The sequence below is a fragment of the Pan paniscus genome, chromosome 6, assembly GCF_029289425.2.
Source record: "Pan paniscus chromosome 6, NHGRI_mPanPan1-v2.0_pri, whole genome shotgun sequence".
NCBI lineage: Eukaryota > Metazoa > Chordata > Mammalia > Primates > Hominidae > Pan > Pan paniscus.
This window is the reverse complement of record NC_073255.2, coordinates 140,028,103-140,049,932: the sequence shown is the minus strand read 5'-3', so window position 1 is coordinate 140,049,932 and position 21,830 is coordinate 140,028,103. Positions and strand designations below refer to the sequence as shown.

Here is a 21,830-nt window from a genome sequence, read left to right as displayed (position 1 = left end):
ATGAAGTTTGCCACGTTGATTGACTCTTCCTTTCGTGAAAAATTTCTCTGTAGCATACAATGCTGTTTGGTAGCATTTTACCAACAGTAGAAATACTTTCAAAATTGGAGTCAGTCCTCTCAAACCCTGCCATGCTTTATCAACCAAATTTATGTCATCTTCTGAATCCTTTGTTTTCACTTCAACAATGTTCACAGCATGTTCACCAGGAGTAGATTCTATCTCAAGAAACCACTCTCTTTGCTTATCCATAAGAAGCAACTCCTCATCCATTAAAGTTTTATCATGAGATTGCAGCAATTCAGTCATGTCTTCAGGCTCTACTTCTAATTCAAGTTCTCTTGCTGTTTCCACCACATCTGGAATGACTTCCTCTGCTGAAGTCTTGGACCCCTCAATGTCACCCATGAGGGTTGGAGTCATTTTTAATGTTATATGAGAAGAAAGCATTCTAAGAAAATGACAGATAAAGTAGAAAATAAGTTGGAATCAACTGCTTCCCATCTCTTATTGATGTCAGTATTTTGACCTCCATCCACGAATCACAAATATCCTTAATGGCATCTAGAATGGTGAATCATTTCCAGAAGATTTTCAATTTACCCAAATCCATCAGAGGAATCACTATCTATGACAGCTATAGCCTTATGAAATATATTTCTTAGATAACAAGACTTGAAAGTTGAAATGACTCCTTGATCCAGCCTGCTTTCCTGCAACTTTAATCTCCTTGTCCATCTCTATCAGAGCTCTTGGGTGACCAGCCACATTGTCAATGAGCAATAATATTTTGAAAGGAATCTTTTTTTCTGGGAAGTAGGTCTCAAGAGTGGGTTTAAAATATTCAGTAAATCATGCTGTGACAGATGTGCTGTCATCCAGGCTTTGTTGTTCCATTTGTAGAGTAGAGGCAGAGTAGATTTAGCATAATTCTGAAAAAAGGCCTCAGGATTTTCAAAGTGGTAAATGAACATTGGCTTCAACTGAAAGTCACCAGCTGCATTAGTCCATAACAAGGTCATTCTTTTTTGGATTTTTCATAAAACCAGCTTTTGGTTTTATTCCTTATATTTATGAAGGTTGTTCTCCATTTTATTAATCTCTGCTTATATGTTTATGTCCTTAGTTTTTCTTTTGGTGCACTTTTGTTTTTCTGTGTCTAAAGTTCACATCATTTATTATCAGTCATTATTGTGTCCTAGTAAATACATTTAAAGTTATAACTTTTTCTCTGAAGAAAACGCACACTGTATCCCATGATGTGTGTAGCATTACCATTAATGTTGATTTCTGTGTAGTCTGTGATTTGAGTTTTGATCATTTAATCCAAAATCACTTAGAAGAACGTCTTAAAATGTCTAACTAGTTTTAGGCCGGGTGCGGTGGCTCATGCCTATAATCCCAGCACTTTGGGAGGCCAAGGCGGGCGGATCACGAGATCAGGAGATCGAGACCATCCTGGCCAACATGGTGAAACCCCGTCTCCACTAAAAATACACAAATTAGCTGGGTGTGGTGGCACGCACCTGTAATCCCAGCACTCGGGAGGCTGAGGCAGGAGAATCGCTGGAACCCAGGAGTCGGAGGTTGCAGTGAGCCAAGATTGCCACTGCACTCCAGCCTGGCAACAGTGCGAGGCTCCGTCTCAATAATAATAATAATAATAATAATTTTTAAAAGTGTCTAGTTTCTTCTGTTGTATATTTTGCCTTTAAAATTAACTTGCTATTTATTGAGATGGATGTTCAGTTTTAGTAAATGCTCTGTGAGGATTTTTTTAAATGTTCATTTCTTATTTAGGGGAAGTTCAAAGTTACATGTTATATCATGTTATTAATAGTGCTATTCTAAATGGTCTAGTACATCAACTTATTTTTCTACTTTATCTGTTTTCTTAGAATGCTATCTTCACATACAACATTAAAAATGAATTTTTCAAAATTGTCTTGTAATTTTAATAGTGTTTGCTTTATATAGATAGTGCTGTTGTTCATTGCATGATTATTATAGGATTGTACTTTTATTATAAAGGATATTCTTTGCTTTACTTAGTGGTTTTTTGCTGTAAATTTTTCTTTGTATAAAATTAATATTGCCACATCTGCTTTCTTTTTTACAGATTTTCCTGGTTTACCTTTATTTATGCTTTTTTTTTTAACATTTTTGTGACATTTTGGTTTAGGTATATTTCTCATTGTTAGATTTTTTCTATTCAAATTCCTCTAATACTCGTTTTCTAATTGGTGAATTTAACCCATTTTCATATTAACTGTGATAACTGCTGTGTTTGTACTTCTCCCTGCCATCTGATTTTATGTTTTCTATTCATCATGCTTTTCAAAAATTATTTTCTTGATACTTGCTGAATTGTTAGCTATATCCCATTTCTATATTTCCTGGTGGTTTCTCTTAAATTATTAGCAAATATATTCATCTTGATATTAAGAATTCATCAGCATCTAAAACCTGTTACCACCAATGATAGTAGCTAACAGTTATTATTTCCTGTGTGTCTGACAGTATTTTAAGCTTCTTACCAGTATTAACTCAATAAATCCTCACAGTCACCTTGTAAGAAGGGAGTCAGTTATTCCCATTATTTACAGATGAGGAAACCAGTAAGAAGGTAAGTAATTTTCTGAAAGGCACACAGCTAGTGAGTAGTGGAGGCAGAACTCATACTCAGGCTCTGTACCTAGAGACCTGCTTGCTTCAGCGCTGAGCTGTTGGAATATTTCTACTTGTCCTTGCCTAGACACCCTCTCCTTCCAGGTTATGCTGAAATTTACTTTCTAGATTGTTGTCTTATCTGTTATGTTTTAAGAAGTCTCTAAACATTTACATTAAAGACACCAGCAATCTTTGGACTTGACTTCAAATTTTACTGATTTATTTTTCCTTGACATGTAGAATTGGCATGCTTTCTGGGTGCTTTCTTACCTGAAAAATGGCTTTATTTTGCCCTCATATTTGATTGATAGATTGGTTAATAGATATTTGTGGGTTTCATTCAACATTTTTTTGACATTGCTTCTTTGCGTTCTAGCATTGAGGATTACAGACGAAAATTCCTATATAGTTTTTCTCTCTGGAAATACATAAGGTTTGGAGGGGTGATGTGTGTGTGTTGTTGTTCTCTTATTCTTTCACTTTAGCCTCTCTTTTTTGAATTTCTATTATTGCTTTTATCATATTATCTATTTCTTTTCTTTCTGTGTTCTCAGAGAATATCATCACTGAGTCTTTAATACTGTCAACTTCAGCTGTGTACATTTTGCTCTTCAGCTTTCTTTTGAGGCTTTAAATTAGGCAAATATATTTTTCTTAGAATTTCTGAAAACTCCTTTTCACTGGAGCTTATTTTAATTATATGGGTGCATTATCCTCTTAAACTTCTGTGAAAACAATAATTGGAGTTTTCATTTGCATTAGCTGTTTCATGAGAGGTCAAGTTTTTTGCTTATTTATTTTGATGTTTCCTTTTCATGATATTTGTGTCTTGGGATTTGGTTGTATATTCACATTTTTAATTAGCTACTTGATTTAAATAAAGTATCAGTAGTTACTTTCAGGGTTCTTGGTGATTATAATAATTACTTACCTACCAGGCTTCTTCCTTGCATGCAGCTCACTACAGGAATCTGTTGTGCCTAGATTTCGGGACAAGTGGGGAAACCCCACTCCGCTAACTGCATACACAGGGAAGGAGCTACGAGGGAGATAGAATAATTTGGTCTCTACTATTACCTTAAGAGACCTTCCCCTGTCTTCGATTTAAAAAAAAAACTACTGCATACAAAGGGTAGGAGCTACAAGGGACATAGAATAATATGGACTCCACTACTACCTTAAGAGACCTTCCCCTGACTTCTCTTTTAAAAAACCTATGGGTCTCTGAACCCCTGAACTTACTTTCCACACCTATTTCTCTCTTTACCCCCAAAATCCATATTAGAATGCCCCTGCAGGCTATAAAGCCTTTCATAAAAGTAAAATACCCAGTCTTTTCAAGAGAACAATAAAATAGGCAGTCTCCTACCTCTTGTCTTACTCTAATATAAACTCCATGAAGATAAGTATTGTCTCCATACTGTTCATGCTGCACAGCAGTTGCCCTTATCTGCAGGGCGACACATCCCAAGACCCCCAGTGGATGCTTGAAACTGCAGAGAGTAACACACGTGATTGCCACCATCGGAACACATTTCTGTTCACGTCTTCCACCCACAGATTTAATGCCTTTTCCGTCTTAACTAAGCACTCATCATGGACTGTGGCCATAACTTTTGCAGTTTTAGATGCAACAGCAAAACTAACGTTAATTTTTTCTTCTTCTTCACAATTTAATGGGTAGATTTGTTCTTACCGTAGATCTTAGCAACCTCAGCATATGATGTTTTTTCTTTTGAGAACTTTCACCTTTTCTCTTAAAGAAAGCACTTTACAGCTTCTCTTTGGCATATCTCAACTGCCAGCATCACTCCTCTTGAACTTTGGGGCCATTATTAAGTCAGAAAAGGGTTACTTGAAAACAAGCACTGAGATACCACCAGAGTCCATCTGATAACTAAGATGGTAACTACATGACTAACAGGCCGGTGACGTATACAGCATGGATATGCTGGACAAAGGGGTGAGTCATGTCCCAGGTAGGATGAAGCAGGGTGACTTGAGATTTCACTGTTCAGTATGGTGCACAATTTAAAACTTAGGAATTGTTTATTTCCTGGAACTTTTCGTTTAATATTTTTGGACTGCAGTTGACTACAGGTAACTGAAACTGTGGAAAGTGAGGATCAGAGGATAAGCAGGGATTGTGGTATTCATTTCATTGCACAGTGCCTAGAATACAGTAGGTGTACTATAAATATTTTGTAAAGAGACAACTTTTCTGAAACTAAAAATATTTATGTTTTACCCAATAATTTTTCTTCTGGAAATTTATGCTAAGGAAATATTCAGAGATGCTTACAAAGTTTTATGCATGAGTGTCCGTGTTATTTGTAATTGTGAAAAATGAAAATAACTCAAAAGTTTCAGTGGTCATCTAAAGTATTGTATACACTGTATATATAGGTTGAATAGAAGGTCATCCTATTCATTTATTAATGAGAGGTACAATCTCCAGGGATCTGTAAAATCTATTTTGTCTTAACCAAAGAACAAATTTTTGACATATCTTGAATAGGATGACTATAAATTATGACTTTTAAATTGTCGTAATTTTTGTACTATTATGTGATATTTTTATTTTTATGTATGTTCCTAAGTAGTTTAGAGATAGTCACATTTTAAAAATCCAAGATCAAACAAATGAAGCTTATTTTTATGTATTCATAGTATAAAAGACCTTCAGTAAATAGATAATATTTTTGTTTTATTCTAGAAAACAGCTCCTTGAACACAGTGAGGTAAAGCTTTCATTTTAATCTCTGGTAGACTTGTGTATTAAATTCTAGTTTGAGGGTAATTGACAAAGGTATAACCTTGCTGTTGATGCACCATCAGTAGTGAGTTGTTCAGCATTGGTGATAAATTTCTGCTGATCCTTCTCACTCTTTCATCTGCTCTTACTTTTGAATAGTAATAAGGATTTAAAAGCTAGAAGGCTGATTTATGACTGTAGTACAGAATTAAATTAAATTGCATTCATTTAACAATAACAAGCATTTGGTTTCTAGCCTGCTGAGCTAATCAGCTACAGTCCATTGGGGCAGGCACCCTTGGCCCTGTGACTGGTGGCCATCTGCCACCACGTAGATTTGCTGGTCAGTCAGTGACAAGCTCAGAAGTGTTGAAGGATACAAAAGATACTAAAGTCATGTTCCTGCCCTTCAGTATGTGTAATTTTACAAAGGAGACAAATAAGACAACATTTTATGTTGTGTAAAATTATTTTGTGGCATACAAAGGAAAAGATCAGTGTGGGCTGGAAGTATTTCCTATTTGATAGAACTTTAAGTGGGTCTTGAGGTAAAGGTCAACTTTACAGGAGTGGGTAACTGAATTTGAACTTAATAGAGATAGTTTATGACACATGTTGAGTATCCCTTATCCAAAATGCTTAGGACTAGAGGCGTTTCAGATTTCAGATTTTATTGAATTTTGGAATATTTACAATGTAGTTACTAGTTGAGCATCCCTAACCTGAAAATCCAAAATCCAAAATGCTTCAATGAGCATTTGTTTTAGCATAACCTTTGAACATCATATTGGTACTCAAAAGTTTCAGATTTTGGAGCATTGTAGATTTCAGATTTTTGGATCAGGGATTCATTAGTAACTTTGTCACTTTACAGTGAGGCCCACTGTGTTGGTCCTCCGCCTCCTCAAACCACCTCCTCCTCTCCCTGGCTCCTCTGCCTGCTCCATTTTCTTGCCAACTGCACTTATTGCCTTACAGTAGACTATGTAATGGATTTATTTATTTGCTATTTCTATGTATTGTCTGTCTTTCATTACTAAATGTAGTTAAATGTAATACAAGGACAGAAATTGCTCACTGCTGTATCTGAAGCACCCTGAAGAGTACCTGGAACATAGTAGACATTCGATAAATTATTGTTGAATGAATACTGATAGGCTTATTACTAAGTTAGAAGATCCTTGTCTTAATGAATAATATAGTTTTAATGTACTTCATTAATTTAAAAATATGAAAAGTAAGAATGTGATTTTGTCTTATTTGTGTTTTTATAGCTGGCTTTTCACACATTGCAGTTGTTAGCATTTACTGCCCTTGCCATTTTAATTTTGAGGCTAAAGCTGTTTTTGATACCACACATGTGTGTTATGGCTTCCTTGATATGCTCTCGATGGGTAAGGGATTCATTCTTGTATAACAATACTATAAAAACTATAGCAGCTATACTTAGTAGTTACCGTGGCTTTGCTGACTAATTCAAAATATAAACACACTAAGTGTTTTTAACTTAACTAAGTTAAATGATTTAAAATATTACTTCGTGATTCACTATAAGCAAGAAAAGCAATTTCAAGTGGCTTTGAAAAGTATTTCTGGATTTTAATTGATATTTCTATAACAAGTGATTAGGCAAACATTTCCCCTCTGTTAATATCCTGTCCATGAACATAACCTTTTAGAGTTCAGGTTTGTGTAAGAGTGCCTGGCACAGTGGCTCACACCTGTAATCCCAGCACTTTGGGAGGCCGAGATGGGCAGATCACTTGAGGCCAGGAGTTCGAGACCAGCCCGGCCAACATGGTGAAACTCCATCTCTACTAAAAATACAAAAATTAGCCGGGTGTGGTGGCGAGTGCCTGTAATTCCAGCTACTTGGGAGGCTGAGGCAGGAGAATCGCTTGAACCTGGGAGGCAGAGGCTGCAGTCAGCCAAGATCGCACCACAGCACTCTAACCTGGGTGACAGAGTGAGACTGTCTCAAAAAAAGAAAAAGAAAAAAAAAGAGTTTCCTGGTGGCCAGGCACAGTGGCTCACACCTGAAATCCCAGCACTTTGGAAGGCCGAGGTGGGCAGATCACTTGAGGTCAGGAGTTCAAGATCAGCCTGGCCAACATGGTGAAACCCTGTCTCTATTAAAATACAAAAATTAGCCGGGCATGGTGATGTGTGCCTGTAATCCCAGCTACTCAGGAGGCTGAGGCAGGAATATTGCTTGAACCCGGGAAGTGGAGGTTGAAGTGAGCTGAGGTCGCACCACTGCATTACAGCCTGGGAGACAGAGTGAGACTCTGTCTCAAAAAAAAAAAAAAAAAAAGTTTCCTGGTTCACCAAAAGTACCCTGAAATACTCATCCAATACCAGAGTAGATGCAGAGTAATTGCTCTAATATGGTTCTGTTTGGCTCGAAGAATCTATAAGAAATTCTGGGGTTCTATCACTGTTATCTAACATACAAAAGAACTAGATAAATTGCTAGAATATTGGGCCTAAGGTACTTCTACAAACACCTTACTTAGTTTTTATTATGAGTGTATAGCCTTAAAATATCATAATGCCTGTTTTCCTGAGAAGAATCTATATATATCATGCTAATAGGGCTTCCCTGTCTACTAACCATGTCCACAAAAGGCAGCCAAGGATGAAAGGATTTAGTTCTAAGATGTTTCACAGTTGTGATTTGTTTATTTTAATCCTTAGTAGTAAATTAGTACTAGAAGGATCAGGTATATCTTCCTTAATTCTTCCCAGGGAAGAGAAAGTTCCGTTTTCACCTGGGCCCTGTAATGCCAATATATTTGTTGCTTTAGAAACAATCGGAGATGATAATTCTGTATACATGTGTGCTGATATCAAAGGGTAATTCACATTGGTTTGAGTAACAAGGTGAGAATTTATTGTTGACCCTACAGTACTCTTCATATAAGAACTAGAAATAAATTGTTTCTTTTGTTTCAGCTCTTTGGCTGGCTTTTTCGCAGAGTTCGCAGAGAGAATGTTATCTTTGGCATTCTAACAGTGATGTCAATACAAGGTTATGCAAACCTCTGTAATCAATGGAGCATAACAGGAGAATTTAATGATTTGCCTCAGGAAGAACTGTTACAGTGGATCAAATACAATACCGTACCAGGTGTGTAGGTATTTGGTTATATGCTAGTTTTATACAAACATACTCACAGACACATTTGTGTATACTATATATAATTATTGTCATTTCTGATATATGTGTGTATGTATGTATGACAGATTTACAAATAGGCATTCATACTCTCACAGACTTTGAGCAGACTATTGCAATGTCAATCAATTAAACCCTTCCAAAAGGCAATTTTGTACTCCTTTTAAGCCCCTCCCAGATAATTATCAAAGAATTTAAATTAGCACCAGGAAATTAATGATTTTTCACAAGTTATGTCCTTTAACCCTCAGACAGCGTTATAGCATTTTAACCATAACAATGACAAATCAAAGAAGTAAATCTTTAAAAATGAAATTTCACACCTTGTGCCAGGCTACAGCAGAAGATACTTTTGATGGTGGGGAGTTAACTGGCACCGCTTCTGTCACTGCAATCAGTGCTGTCTCCTCTAATTCTGTAAAACAGGGCATTGGCAGAAGAGTTAAAATCTTGGATATTCTATTTTCTTCACTAAATCATCTCACAGAGATAGTATACATCCTACTTTTAAATACTCAAATTTTCTTTTTAGCTTACCCTCTTTTCTTCCTGTCTTTATTCAGAACTACCTCAAGCAGATAGATATTTTTAAATATCTTTCCAGAGAATAAGTCTATAACATTTTCTGTAACTAAATTTGTAAATCAAAGATTATTTTTGATATTTGGAAACTTACTCTGGCACAAGTTCTTCACTATGATTTATTTAAATTTTCTTATGACTCCTGAGCTTGTTTCATTTCTTATTTGATAGCCACTTTTTTTCTAATTAACCTTCATTAAGGTAAATCTTTATAAGCTTTAAGTAAGATATTTGGTCTATAGCTTTCAAAGGGTGTAGGTGACAGTGCCTCATTAAACTGCCAAGCCAGTTTAATTAGAATTTTAAAAGTAATCCCCAACTGACTTTTTCCACATAGGAGCTCAAGGTAATCACTCCCTTTCTTTACTCTCCCTTGCCCCTCCCCAGTTATAGCCATTTTTCCCAAGCTATTAAAAATAGCTGCCCTTTTAATCTTTTCTTGTGTCTTTCTTTGTTCTGGTGTTTGTATTGGGTTCCTGACAGAGAGCCTACATTTGGCAACTTATCCTTCTAAGATAACTGCCACAAACCCCTGTCTCACTTTTAGATGCCTCTTCTTTGATCTTCTTTTCAATCTGTCTTATTCTTTTTTTTTTAATTTTATTTATTTTTTTATTATTATACTTTAAGTTTTAGGGTACATGTGCACATTGTGCAGGTTAGTTATTCTCCTTTTAACTACTCTTATTATGAGTTATCTCATGGTTACCACATATTAAAAGCTGTATGAAGTTTTGTAGTATTAGTGGAACTAGTGCTTATATTGAGGTCTGCCATATACAGTTGTATAGTTTGTGCACTGCACAAAGGTGACCAATTGAGAGGATAAGTGAAAGCTTAAATCCAGCTTGTGGTCCACTCATCAAGCCATGTATAATGGGGCTCTGTCAAGTCAGGGGAATACCTTTTTCTAATCTGTGTAGTAGGCTAAATGGAGACTTCCATACAGTGACAGGAAAATATCTGATTTTTCCTTGTTATGCTCATTTACTTCACAGCCAAAAAGACAGAAGGTGGAGTGGGAGGGTATTTCTTCCTCTCCGTCTGCCATAGATGACAACTCAGTGGGTCCAGCTCTTGCTGGACAGGTGTGCCTAGTTTTTTTTTGGAAGACCCTGGCCCTGGGCTTTCAATTCTTCTTGCTCAGCATTTCCCAACCTTAGCACAGTTGACATTGAGGCTGTCCTATGTATTATAAGAAATCCTTGGCCTCTATCTACAAGATGCCAACAGCATCTCCTCCCTCCTCCCCATAGCATGACATCGAAAAATGTCTCCAGAAGTTGATACTGCTCCCTAGGGAGCAAAATCATGCCTGCCTGAGAACCACTTCTCTAGCTTAACAGTTTGTGATCATTAATTATTGAATCTCCATTAATAAATACACATTCTTTGACTAGCTTACATATTTTCAAATTTGAGGCATATAAAGAAATTTTCATTCAAAGTTGCATTTAGAATGCTTAGTTATACTGGAAAGTAAACACTCAGGGTTCTTAAAGTTTTTAATTTATGTGGGTACAGAGCAGGTGTATATATTTATGGGGTAGATGGGATATTTTGATACAGGCATACAATGTGTAATAATCACATCAGGGTAAATGGAGTATCCATCACCTGAAGCATTGATCCTTTGTGTTACAAACAATCCAGTTATACTCTCTCAGTTATTTTTAAATGTACAGTAAAATTTTGTTGACTATAGTCACCCTTCTGTGTTACCAAACACTGCATCTTATCCATTCTATTTTGTTTGTGCACATTAACCATCCTCACTTCCCCTCCACCCCCTCACTATCCTTCCCAGCCTCTGGTAACCATCATTGTATTCTTGATCTCCATGAGTTCAACTCTTTTAATTTTTAGCTCCCACAAATAAGTAAGAACCTGCAAAGTTTGTCTTTCTGTACCTGGCTTATTTCAATTAATGTAATGACCTCCAGTTCCATCCATGTTATGGATAGGATCTCATTCTTTTTTTATGAAAGGATCTCATTCGTTTTTATGGCTGAATAGCACTGCGTTGTGTCTATGTACCACATTTTCTTTATCCATTCACCTGTTGATGGACACTTAGGTTGCTTCCAAATCTAGGCTATTGTGAGAAGTGCTGCAATAAACATGGGAGTGCAGATACCTCTTCTAAATATTTATTTCCTTTCTTTGGGGTATATATCTAAGAGTAGGATTGCTGGATCATGTGGTAACTCTATTTTTAGTTTTTTGAGGAACCTCCAAACTCTTCTACATAGTGGTTGTACTAATTTACATTTTCACCAAAAGTGTATGAGAGTTCCCTTTTCTCCACATCTTTTCCTGTCTTTTGGATAACAGCCATTTGTTATTGCCTGTCTTTTGAGTAATAGCCATTTTAACTGGAGTGAGATGCTATTTCACTGTAGTTTTGATTTGCATTTCTCTGATGATCAGTGATGTTGAGCACCTTTTCATGTACCTGTTTGCCACTTGTATGTTTTCTTTCGAGAAATGGCTATTCAGATCTTTTGCCCATTTTTAAAGTAGATTTTTAGATTTTCTTTTCCTACAGAGTTGTTTGAGCTCCTTATATATTCTGGTTATTAATTCCTTGTCAGATTGGTAGTTTGCAAATATTTTCGCTTATTCTTTGGGTTGTCTCTTCACTTTGCTGATTGTTTCCTTTGCTTTGCAGAAGCTTTTACACTTGATGTCATCCCATTTGTTCATTTTTGCTGTGGTTGCCTGTGCTTCCCAGGTATTTACTCAAGAAATCTTTGTCAAACCAAAGTCCTGGAGAGTTTCCCCAAAGTTTTCTTGTAGTAATTTCAGAGTTTGAGGTCTTAGATTTAAGGCTTTAATCCATTTGGATTTGAGTTTTGTATATGGCAAGAGATAGGGGTGTAGATTCATTCTTCTGCATATGGATATTCAGTTTTCCCAGCACCATTTTTTGAAGAGATTGCCCTTTCCCCAATGTATGTTTTTGGGACTGCTGTAAAAAATGAGTTTACTGTAGATGTATGGATTTCTTTCTGGGTTCTCCATTCTGTTCCACTGGTCTGTGTGTCTGTTTTTATGGCAGTACCATGATGTTTTGGTTACTATACTTCTGTAGTATCATTTGAAGTCAGGTATTGTGATTCCTTCAGTTTTGTTCTTCTTGCTCAGGGTAGCTTTGGCTATTCTAGGTCTTTTGTGTTTTCGAATAAATAAGGATCATTTTTTCTATTTCTGTGAGGAATATCATTAGTAGTTTGATGGGGATTGCATTGAATCTGTAGATTGCTTTGAATAGTATGGACATTTTAACAATATTGATTCTTCCAATGCTTGAACATGGAATAGCTTTCCATTTTTTGTATCTTCTTCAATTTCTTTCTCCAGTTTTGTATAGCTTTCATTCTAGAGATCTTTCATTTCTTTGGTTAATTTCTAGGTATTTAATTTTATATGTGGCTACTGTAAATGGAATTACTTTTTAAATTTTCTTTCTCAGGTTATTCTCTGTTGGCAATATAGAAACATTAATGATTTTTGTATGATTTTGTATCCTACAACATTACTGAATTTATCAGTTCTAATAGTTTTTTTTTGTGTGGAGACTTTAGGTTTTTCTAAATATAAGATCATATCATCTGTGAACAATGATAATTTGGCCTCTTCCTTTCAAATTTGGATGCCCTTTATTTCTTTCTCTTGTCTGATTGCTCTAGTTAGGATTTCCAGTACTATGTTGAATAATGTGGTAAAAAGTGAGCATCCTTGTCATGTCCCAGATCTTAGAAGAAAGGCTTTCAGTGTTTCCTCACTCAGTATGATACTATGATACTACTTGTGCATTTGCTGTATATAGCTTCTTTATGTTGATTAATGTTCCTTCTATACCCAGTTTATTTGAAGGTTTTTATCATGAAGGTATGTTGAATTTTACCAAATGATTTTCCTGCATCTATGGAGATGAGATGATCATATGATTTTTCCCCTTGTGTTGATATGACGTATCACATTGATTTGCTATGTTGAACCATCTTTGCGTCCCTGAGATAAATCCTATTTGGTCATGATGAATAATCTTTTTAATGTGTTATTGAATTCAGTTTGCTAGTATTTTGTTGAGGATTTTTACATTAACATTAATCAGAGATTTTAGCCCGTAGTTTTTTTTGATGGGTCTTTGTATGGTTTTGGTATTAAAGTGATATTGGTCTCATACAATGGGTTTGGAAGTATTCCCTCCTCCTCTATTTCCTGGAATCGTTAGAGTAGGATTGATATTAGTTCTTCTTTAAATGTTTGATAAAATTCAGCAGTGAAGCCATCAGGTCCTGGGCTTTTCTTTGCTGAGAGACTTTTCATTAGAGATTTGATCTCATTACCTGTGATTGTTCTGTTCAGGTTTTGGATTTCTATATAGTTCAATCTTGGTAGGTTTTATGTATCTAGGGATTTATCCATTTCTAGGTTTTCCAATTTATCGGCATACAGTTGCTCACGGTAGTCTCTGATGATCCTTTAATTTCTGCAATATTGGTTATAATGTCTCATTTTATTATCTCTGATTTTATTTATTTGGGCCTTCTGTCTTTTTTTCTTAGTCTGGCTAAAGGTTTGTTAATTTTATCTTTTCAGAAAACCAGTTGATCTTTTATATTGTTTTCTTCATTGCAATTTCATTTATTTCTGCTCTGATCTTTATTATTTCATTTCTCTTACTAACTTTGGGTTTTGTTTGCCCTTTTCTAGTTTTTTAAGATGCATCATTGAGTTGTTAATTTGAGGTTTTTCTTCTTTTTTGATGTGGGCACTTACAGCTATAGACTTCCCTCTTAATACTGCTTTCGCTGTATCCCATAGGTTTTGATGTGTTGTGTTTTCATTATCATTTGTTTCAAGAACATTTTCAATTTCCTTCTTAATTTCTTTATTAACCCACCGGTCATTCAGGAGCATATTCTTTAATTTCTATGTTTGTAGAGTTTCCAAAATTCCTTTTGCTACTGATATCTAGTTTTTTTTCCATTGTGGTCAGAGAAGATACATTATATTGTTTCAATTTTTAAAAAATGTTTTAAGGCTTGTTTTGTGGCCTATCCTTGTTTTGTGGTCTATCCTTGAGGAATGATCCATGTGCTGAGGAGAAGGATGTGTATTCTGTAGATGTTGGATGAAATGTTCTGTAAGTATCTGTTAGGTCCTTTTGATTTATAGAGCAGATTAAGTTCAGTGTTTCTTTGTTGATTTTCTGTCTAGATGACCTGTCCACTGCTGAAGGTGTGGTGTTGAAGTCTCAGGCTATTATTGTATTGGGATCTGTCTCTCTCTTTTGCTCTGATAATATTTGCTTTATATATCCGGGTGCTCCAGTATTGGGTGTATATATATTTACAATTGTTATATACTCTTGCTGAATGAACCCCTTTATCATTATATAATGACCTTCTTTGTCTCTTTTTATAGTTTTTGTCTTGTAATCTATTGTGTCTGATATAAGTATGGCTATTCCTGCTCTTTTATGGTTTCCATCGGCATGGAATATAATTTTCCATCCCTTTGTTTTCAGTCTATATTTGCCTTTATAAGTAAAGTGTGTTTCTTGTAGGTAACAGATTCTTAGTGTTTTGTTTTATTATTCAGCTACTCTTTGTCTTTTGATTGGAGAGTTCAGCCCATTTACCTTCAGAGTTATTATTGTTAAGGACTTGCCCCTGCCATTTCGTTATTTGTTTTCTCATTGTTTTGTGGTCTTTTCTTCCTTCCTCTTTTTCTTTCATTGAAGGCGATTTTCTCTGGTGGTGTGTTTTAATTTATTGCTTTTTATTTTTTGTACATCAATTGTATGGTTTTAAACCTGAGGTTGCCATGAGGCTTGCAAATAATATCTTATAACCCATTATTTTAAACTGATGACAACACTGATTGCATAAACAAATAAGCCAAAAGAAAGCTAGTAAAAATTCTAAACTTTAACTTCATCTCCCGACTTTTTACCTTTTTCTTGTTTCTATTTATATCTTATTGTACTGTCTCTTGAAAAGTTGTTGTAGTTATTTTTTATTGGTTCATCTTTTTGTCTTTCTACTTATCATATAAGTAGTTTATATACCATAATGACACTGCTATAATATTGTGTTTCTCTGTGTACTCACTATTACCAGTGAGTTTTGTACCTTCCGATTATTTCTTCCTCATTAAGGTCCTTTTCTTTCAGATTGAAGAACTCCCTTTAGCATTTCTTATAGGATAGGTCTGGTGTGAATGAAATTTCACAGCTTTTGTTTCACTGGGAAGTCTTCTCCTTTAGGTTTGAAGCACATTTTCTCTGGATACACTACTCTCAGGTAAAAGGTTTTTTCCTTCACTTTAAATATGTCATGGCATGCTTTCCTGGCCTGTAAGGTTTCCACTGAAAAGTCTGCTGCCAGATCTATTAGATCTCCATTGTATGTTATTTGTTTCTTTTCTCTTGCTGCTTTTAGGATCCTTTCTTTATCCTTGACCTTTGGGAGTTTGATATTAAATGACTTGAGTTAGTCTTTGGGTTAAATCTGCTTGATGTTCTATAACCTTCTTGTGCTTGAATATTGATATTTTCTCTAACTTTGAGAAGTTCTGTTATACTTTTGAATAAACTTCCTACTGCTGTCTCTACCTCCTCTTTAAGGCCAATAACTCTTAGAGTTTTCCCTTTAAAGGCTACTTCTAGATCTTGAAAGTATGCTTCATTCTTTTTTATTCTTTTTTCACCTCCTCTGTGTATTTTCAAGCAGCCTGTCTTTAATTTAAGCTCACTAATTCTTTCTTCTGCTTGATCAGTTCTGCTATTAAGAGACTGATACATTCTTCAGCATGTCAGTTGCATTTTTCAGCTCCAGAATTTCTGCTTCTTTTTAATTATTTTATTTGTTAACTTTATCTGATAAGATTACTAATTCCTTCTCTGTGTTCTCAAATTTCGTTGACTTTCCTCAGCACAGCTATTTTGAATTCTCTGTCTGAGAGGCCACATATCTCTGTCTCTCCAGGATTGGCCCCCTAGTGCCTTATTTAGTTTGTTTGGTGAGGTCATGTTTTCCTGCATGGTTCTGATGCTTGTGGATGTTTGTTGGTGTCTGGGCATTGAAGAGTTTGGTATTTATTATAGTTTTTGCAGTCTCGGCTTGTTTGTACCCATCCTTGTTGGAAAGGCTTTCCAGGTATTCAAAGGGACTTTGGTGTTGTGATCTAAGTTTCTGGTCGCGGCGGCTGTATCTGCACTAGGAGGCACCCCATGCCCGGTAATGCTGAAGCTATTGCAGACTCTTAGAGGTACTACCTTGGTGGTCTTGGATAAAATCCAAAATTCTCAGGATTAGCAGGCAGAAGCTCTTGTTCTCTTCCCTTACTCTCTCCCATATGGAGTCTCTCTCTTTCTCTCTTTCTCTGTGCTAAGCTACCTGGAGCTGGGGGTGGGGTGATATAAGCATCTCTGTGGCCACCACTACTGGGAATGTGTTGGGTCAGACCTGAAGCTAGCACAGCACTGGGTCTTACCCAAAGCTCATTGTAACTACTGCCTGGCCACCACCTAAGTTTGCTCAAGGTGTAGGGCTCAACAGTCAGCAGGTGGCAAAGCAAACCAGGCTGGTGACCTTCCCTTCAGGGTGGCAAGATCCCCCAGGTCATAGTCAGGTCCAGAGATGCTGCTGTCCAGGAGCCAGGGCCTGGAGTCAGACACCTTAGAAATCTACCTGATGCTCTACTCTACTGCAGCTGAGCTGGTGCTGAAACCACCAGACAAAGTCCTTCCCACCCTTCCTTCCCCTTTCCCCAGGCAGAGTGGTCTCTCCTCATTTCCACCACTACCACAGGCCCATGGGAGGTAATGCCTGGCTACCGCCAACATTCACTTAAGGCCGAAGGACCTTTCAGTCAGCTTGTGGTGAGTGCTGCCAGGCCTGGAACTCACCCTTCAGGGCAGTGGGCTCTCTTCCAGCCCAGGGCAGGTCCAGAAATGCCATCCAAGAGCCAAGGCCTGGAATCGGGGACCACAAGAGCCTGCTTGGTGCTGCTCCCCACTGAGGCCAAGCTGGTACCTAAGCTGATTTTTGGTTCTTATGAAAGTGCTTTTTGTGTAGATCGTTATCAAATTTGGTGTTCCTGAGGGGAGGATGAACAGTGGAGGCTTCTACTTGGTCATCATGCTCCACCTCCTCTCCAACATAGTTTTTTATAGTAGATCTGAATAATATGTCTTACCTTTATTACTGATTTTATTGTGCTGATTAAAAATGATAGTAACCTTCACAATTATGTAATTGTTTTTTATACAAAAGTACCAGGAAGTAAGCATTTGGTCTTCTGGTATTTCAAGAGATGAAATGGAAGCCAGATAGATTTTGATGTATCTCTATTTATGACCAAATTTATACATGTTATTACTCCAAAAAGTACTACTAGCAAGTAATGAAATGATTTCATGGCATGTATAAATGGTGTCAAGTCAAATGGTAACTCTGAGAACTGAAAGATGATCTGCGGGAAGAAAACAATGCTTTCCTTTTTTATGGCACATCCACAGGACCACAGTTCACCAGCCATAAAAGTCATTTGAAAAAATGTCCCATGAGACTTGCCCTTCATAGCAGTCTCTCAGTTCCTGGCATTTCACATTATTGGAACAGATGTGACATTTTACATTCTTTTTGTTTCATGTGTGTCTGTAGTCCTGCTGTTAGCATGTTGCTCTAGCATAGCAGGAAGCTTTAGTGAAGCAGCTAAGAGGGCAGGCTTTGGAACTTCCTAGCTGTGCAGTCTTGGACAAGTCACTTAACTTGGCTGTGTCTCTTCATCATCTACAACAGCAGTCTGCAACCTTTTTGGCACCAGGGACTAGTTTCGTGGAAGACCATTTTTTTCCACAGAACTGGGGGGTAGGGGGTGGTTTCTGGATGAAATTGTTCCACCTCATACCATCAGGCATTAGATTCTAATGAGTGCATAACTCAGACCCCTCACATGCTCAGTTTGTAGATTCTACAAAGTAAGAACAGAGGACCTACCCCTTAGAATTCTGAAAATTAAGTGATTTCTTGTTAAAATATGGAGCACAATTTCTAGCACCCAGATAGCATTTAACAAAAGTCAGCTATTATTATAGTAGATAATGAATAACTATTGAGTTAATAAAAAGAATGAGGTCCATGATCATGTAAATAGGCATCATCCTTCTTAATTTGGGTTCACATATTAGAGGTAAGTTTAACTTCTGATTTTCTTTAAAACATTTAATTGAAGAATATATCCTTTTTTTTTTTTCAGATGCTGTCTTTGCAGGTGCCATGCCTACAATGGCAAGCATCAAGCTGTCTACACTTCATCCCATTGTGAATCATCCACATTACGAAGATGCAGACTTGAGGTTGGCAGCTGATGAGTATTTCTTCAAGACTCACTTGGCGACTCCCAATTCTTAGGAACTGGGAAAATTTTTACACACACACACACACACACACACACACAAACTCATCCTCATTTTCATACTGGAAGTTAAAAAAAGTGACAATAACCATCCAGAAATGACAATACGTACCTGTTGCCTCTGGAGCAAGCAGACCTCTGAAAACTGAAAAATGCAAAAGCCAGTTTTTCCCAAAGTGACAAATGTGTCACATATTTATGATGTGTGTGTGTATTCCAGTAAAACTACTAGGTAGTTGGAAGAGTAGGTAGGATGGATTTTACTCACAGCCATGGTTTGCCAACCCCTGCTCTACACCAGAAGCCCCACTCTGATTTAAGAAATGATTTCTAGATCTTACTGGTGGCCAATGACTAGCTTTTTGTGACAGGTAGAAAAAATACATGAAATTTGCTATTATATATTACGTGCTTTCATGAAAATTTAGAGTATTTTTGCTAGTTGATTATGAGAACTCTAGTTTCCATTGATGTCTACAAGTTTTGCTTACCTTAAATGGCTGGTTTAAAAAATTATTTTGGTTATTCTAGTAGTTGTCAGGGTAATCGTTTTTAAAAGTGGATTTTTGGCCTATTGTTAGAGGCAAATGTTTAAATTATTTAAAAGTTTTAGGTCTGCTGTCTAGGAGCCAGGGCTTGGAGTCAGACACCTTAGAAATGTACCTGATGCTCTCTCTGTTCTACTGCGGTGAACTGGCATGGAAACCACTGTGGTGACTGAGCATTCCATATGCTTGAAATTCTAAGCAACATCCAATGCATAAGTGATAGTTTGTTAGGATTTTGTAAGAACTCCCACTACGGTCAAATCACCTATTGTACCATATTTTGGTGACCATCCCCATTTCTCAAGACTCTGTGAAGGTGCTTTTCCTACCTCTTCTGACACCCTGGATGCCCATTGTCTAAGTGTTCTACTTGATACACTAAATTTTAATTCATGTATTTGTCAGAGCTTCTTTAGATGAAATTAAGCATTGAAAGATGTGTTTTCACTACATTCAGTCTCTGTCAGAATATATTCTCTGAAAACTGTGTGAATTATGAGAAGAAAATTGTATATCCTAAGCTGCTCTCTGCTACCCAGTACAACTTTACACTATCTTATACAGTAATGAGCAGTATATGCAAAATTAAATTGCTGTAAGTTTTATTACATTCAAAATATAAGTAGGAATGTGGAAACTGCCATCCCCAAAATAATTGATGCTGTTTTGAGTCATGTATATCAGTGTTCCATCCAGTGAGTATTGAGATTTCAATTTGCTAGTAAGTTTTTTTAGTCTATTCTATTATCATTTATTTTAAAATCTTTTAAACTATTGTTTAAATTTAAAGGGCTTGGACAAAAATAGTTTATTCTACATATAGTGGAAAATCTGCCAAAGAAGTAAGAGATAAATTGTTGGAGTTACATGTGAATTATTATGTTTTAGAAGAGGCATGGTGTGTTGTGAGAACTGAGTATTAACCCTATGCTATCTGATATGGTATATTTTTGAGCAACAAATGTTTCACTTTATTACAGTAGTCCTGATTCTTTAAGAATTTTTATTTTAAATTTATTAAAATATTATCCTGGTACCTTAGTTTAAATTATTTCATCTAGAGACATAAAACTATACTATCAATGAAGTAGAATTTAATTCCAAACATTATAGTATATTTAATATCCTGATTTTTCAATTTAACATCTTCCACTTAGCTTTTTTCATAATTTTTGAAATATTTATGAAAATTTTTATTAGATATCTGAAATATGGATTTGAATTTACAACAAAGTGAGATATTGGCATTCTGTATTATAGCTGAATTATATTGGATTTGTAAGACTTAAAAGTGACAAAACCCAAAATGACCTAAGGAAAACATTCCTAATTAAAATTTTTTAATTTCTGAATTTTGAATCTCTAAAAATCATAAAATTCTAAGATGTGTAATTGATCTTATGAGTCCTTTGTTTAGGCTCCTAAGCACAGATATTAGCTGCTGCACATGACAGGAAATTCAGGCACATTAATTGTCTCCTAGAATGACACATTGGCAATCAGAAGAACAAAACAGGTTCTACGGTCACTTCAAAGTATCATTTAAAATGTGCAAAAAGTTTCAGAGATTCAAACTAAAATGAGAAAGTATGACCAATACTCTGAAAAAAATAAGTTAATAGAAACCGATTCAAGTAGGTCCAGATGTTGGATTTAGCAGCCAAAGACTGCAAAGCCACTATTACAAATACATTCAAAGGCTTAAGAAAAATGTATTCAATGAATTAAAAGAAAACATGGTATCCATGAGTGAACAGCTATGGAATCTCAGCAGGGAAATAGAAACACTCCAGCCCCCGTGGAAATTCTAGAGCTGAAAAGTATAATAAATAAAATGAAAATCATTTAAATGTACTCAACAACAATTTTGAGATGAAAACAGAACATTTGAACAGAAAATGCAGTGAATTTGAAGATAGATGAAGAGAGAATAGTTAATCAAAAGAACAGGAGCCAAAAAGATTGAAAAATAACCAAAGTCACAGACCTATGTAACATTAAGTAGTTCAACACATGCATAATTTTAGTATTAGATGTAATGAAAAAAAGAACATGACCGAAAAAATATTGAAGAAATGTTGGCCAAAAATTTCTCAAGTTTGATAAAAGCTACTAACTTAGAGATCCGCTAAGCTCAACAAATCCAACTGGGTGAAGCCCAAAGAAAACCAAAGCAAGGAACATTACAGTCAAAACGGTAAAATCAAAGATTAAGAGAAAATCTTGAAAATAAGAGAAAAAAAGATATGCTATATAAACATCTAACTTCCCAACATAAATAGTGGAAATTATCCGACACTGGAATGATAATTCAAAGTGCTGAAGATGAAAAATCAAGAATTCTATATTTAATGAAACTATCTTTTTAAAATGGAGGCCAAAAATACATTTTTCAGATCAACAAAATCTAAGATAATTTGTTGGTAACAGATTTATACTTCAAGATGGACAAGAAGTTCTATCAGCTGATGAGAAATGATGCCAGATGATAACTCAGATATACAAGAAATACTGAAATGTGCTGGAAATGGTAAATATGTGGATATTAATCACTATACGTTTTTCTTCTCTGAAAATCTTTAAAAGACATTATTTAAGGCAAAAGTGATACCATTATATTTTTTAGTTTATGACAGAAATTAAATATACATGACAATAGCAC

General features: G+C 35.8%; 1 protein-coding gene across 1 annotated transcript in view; it reads left to right on the top strand.

Moving 5' to 3' along the window:
• The window catches only part of LOC100985493 (probable C-mannosyltransferase DPY19L2), a 100,746-nt gene that overhangs the window by 67,455 nt on the left and 11,461 nt on the right, over positions 1-21,830 (top strand). Inside the window, exons 14-17 of the mRNA XM_055114791.2 lie at positions 5,387-5,411; positions 6,700-6,819; positions 8,381-8,555; positions 18,462-18,561. Of these exons, the coding sequence (XP_054970766.1) occupies positions 5,387-5,411; positions 6,700-6,819; positions 8,381-8,555; positions 18,462-18,561 (420 nt within the window). The remainder of the gene's footprint in view (positions 1-5,386; positions 5,412-6,699; positions 6,820-8,380; positions 8,556-18,461; positions 18,562-21,830) is intronic.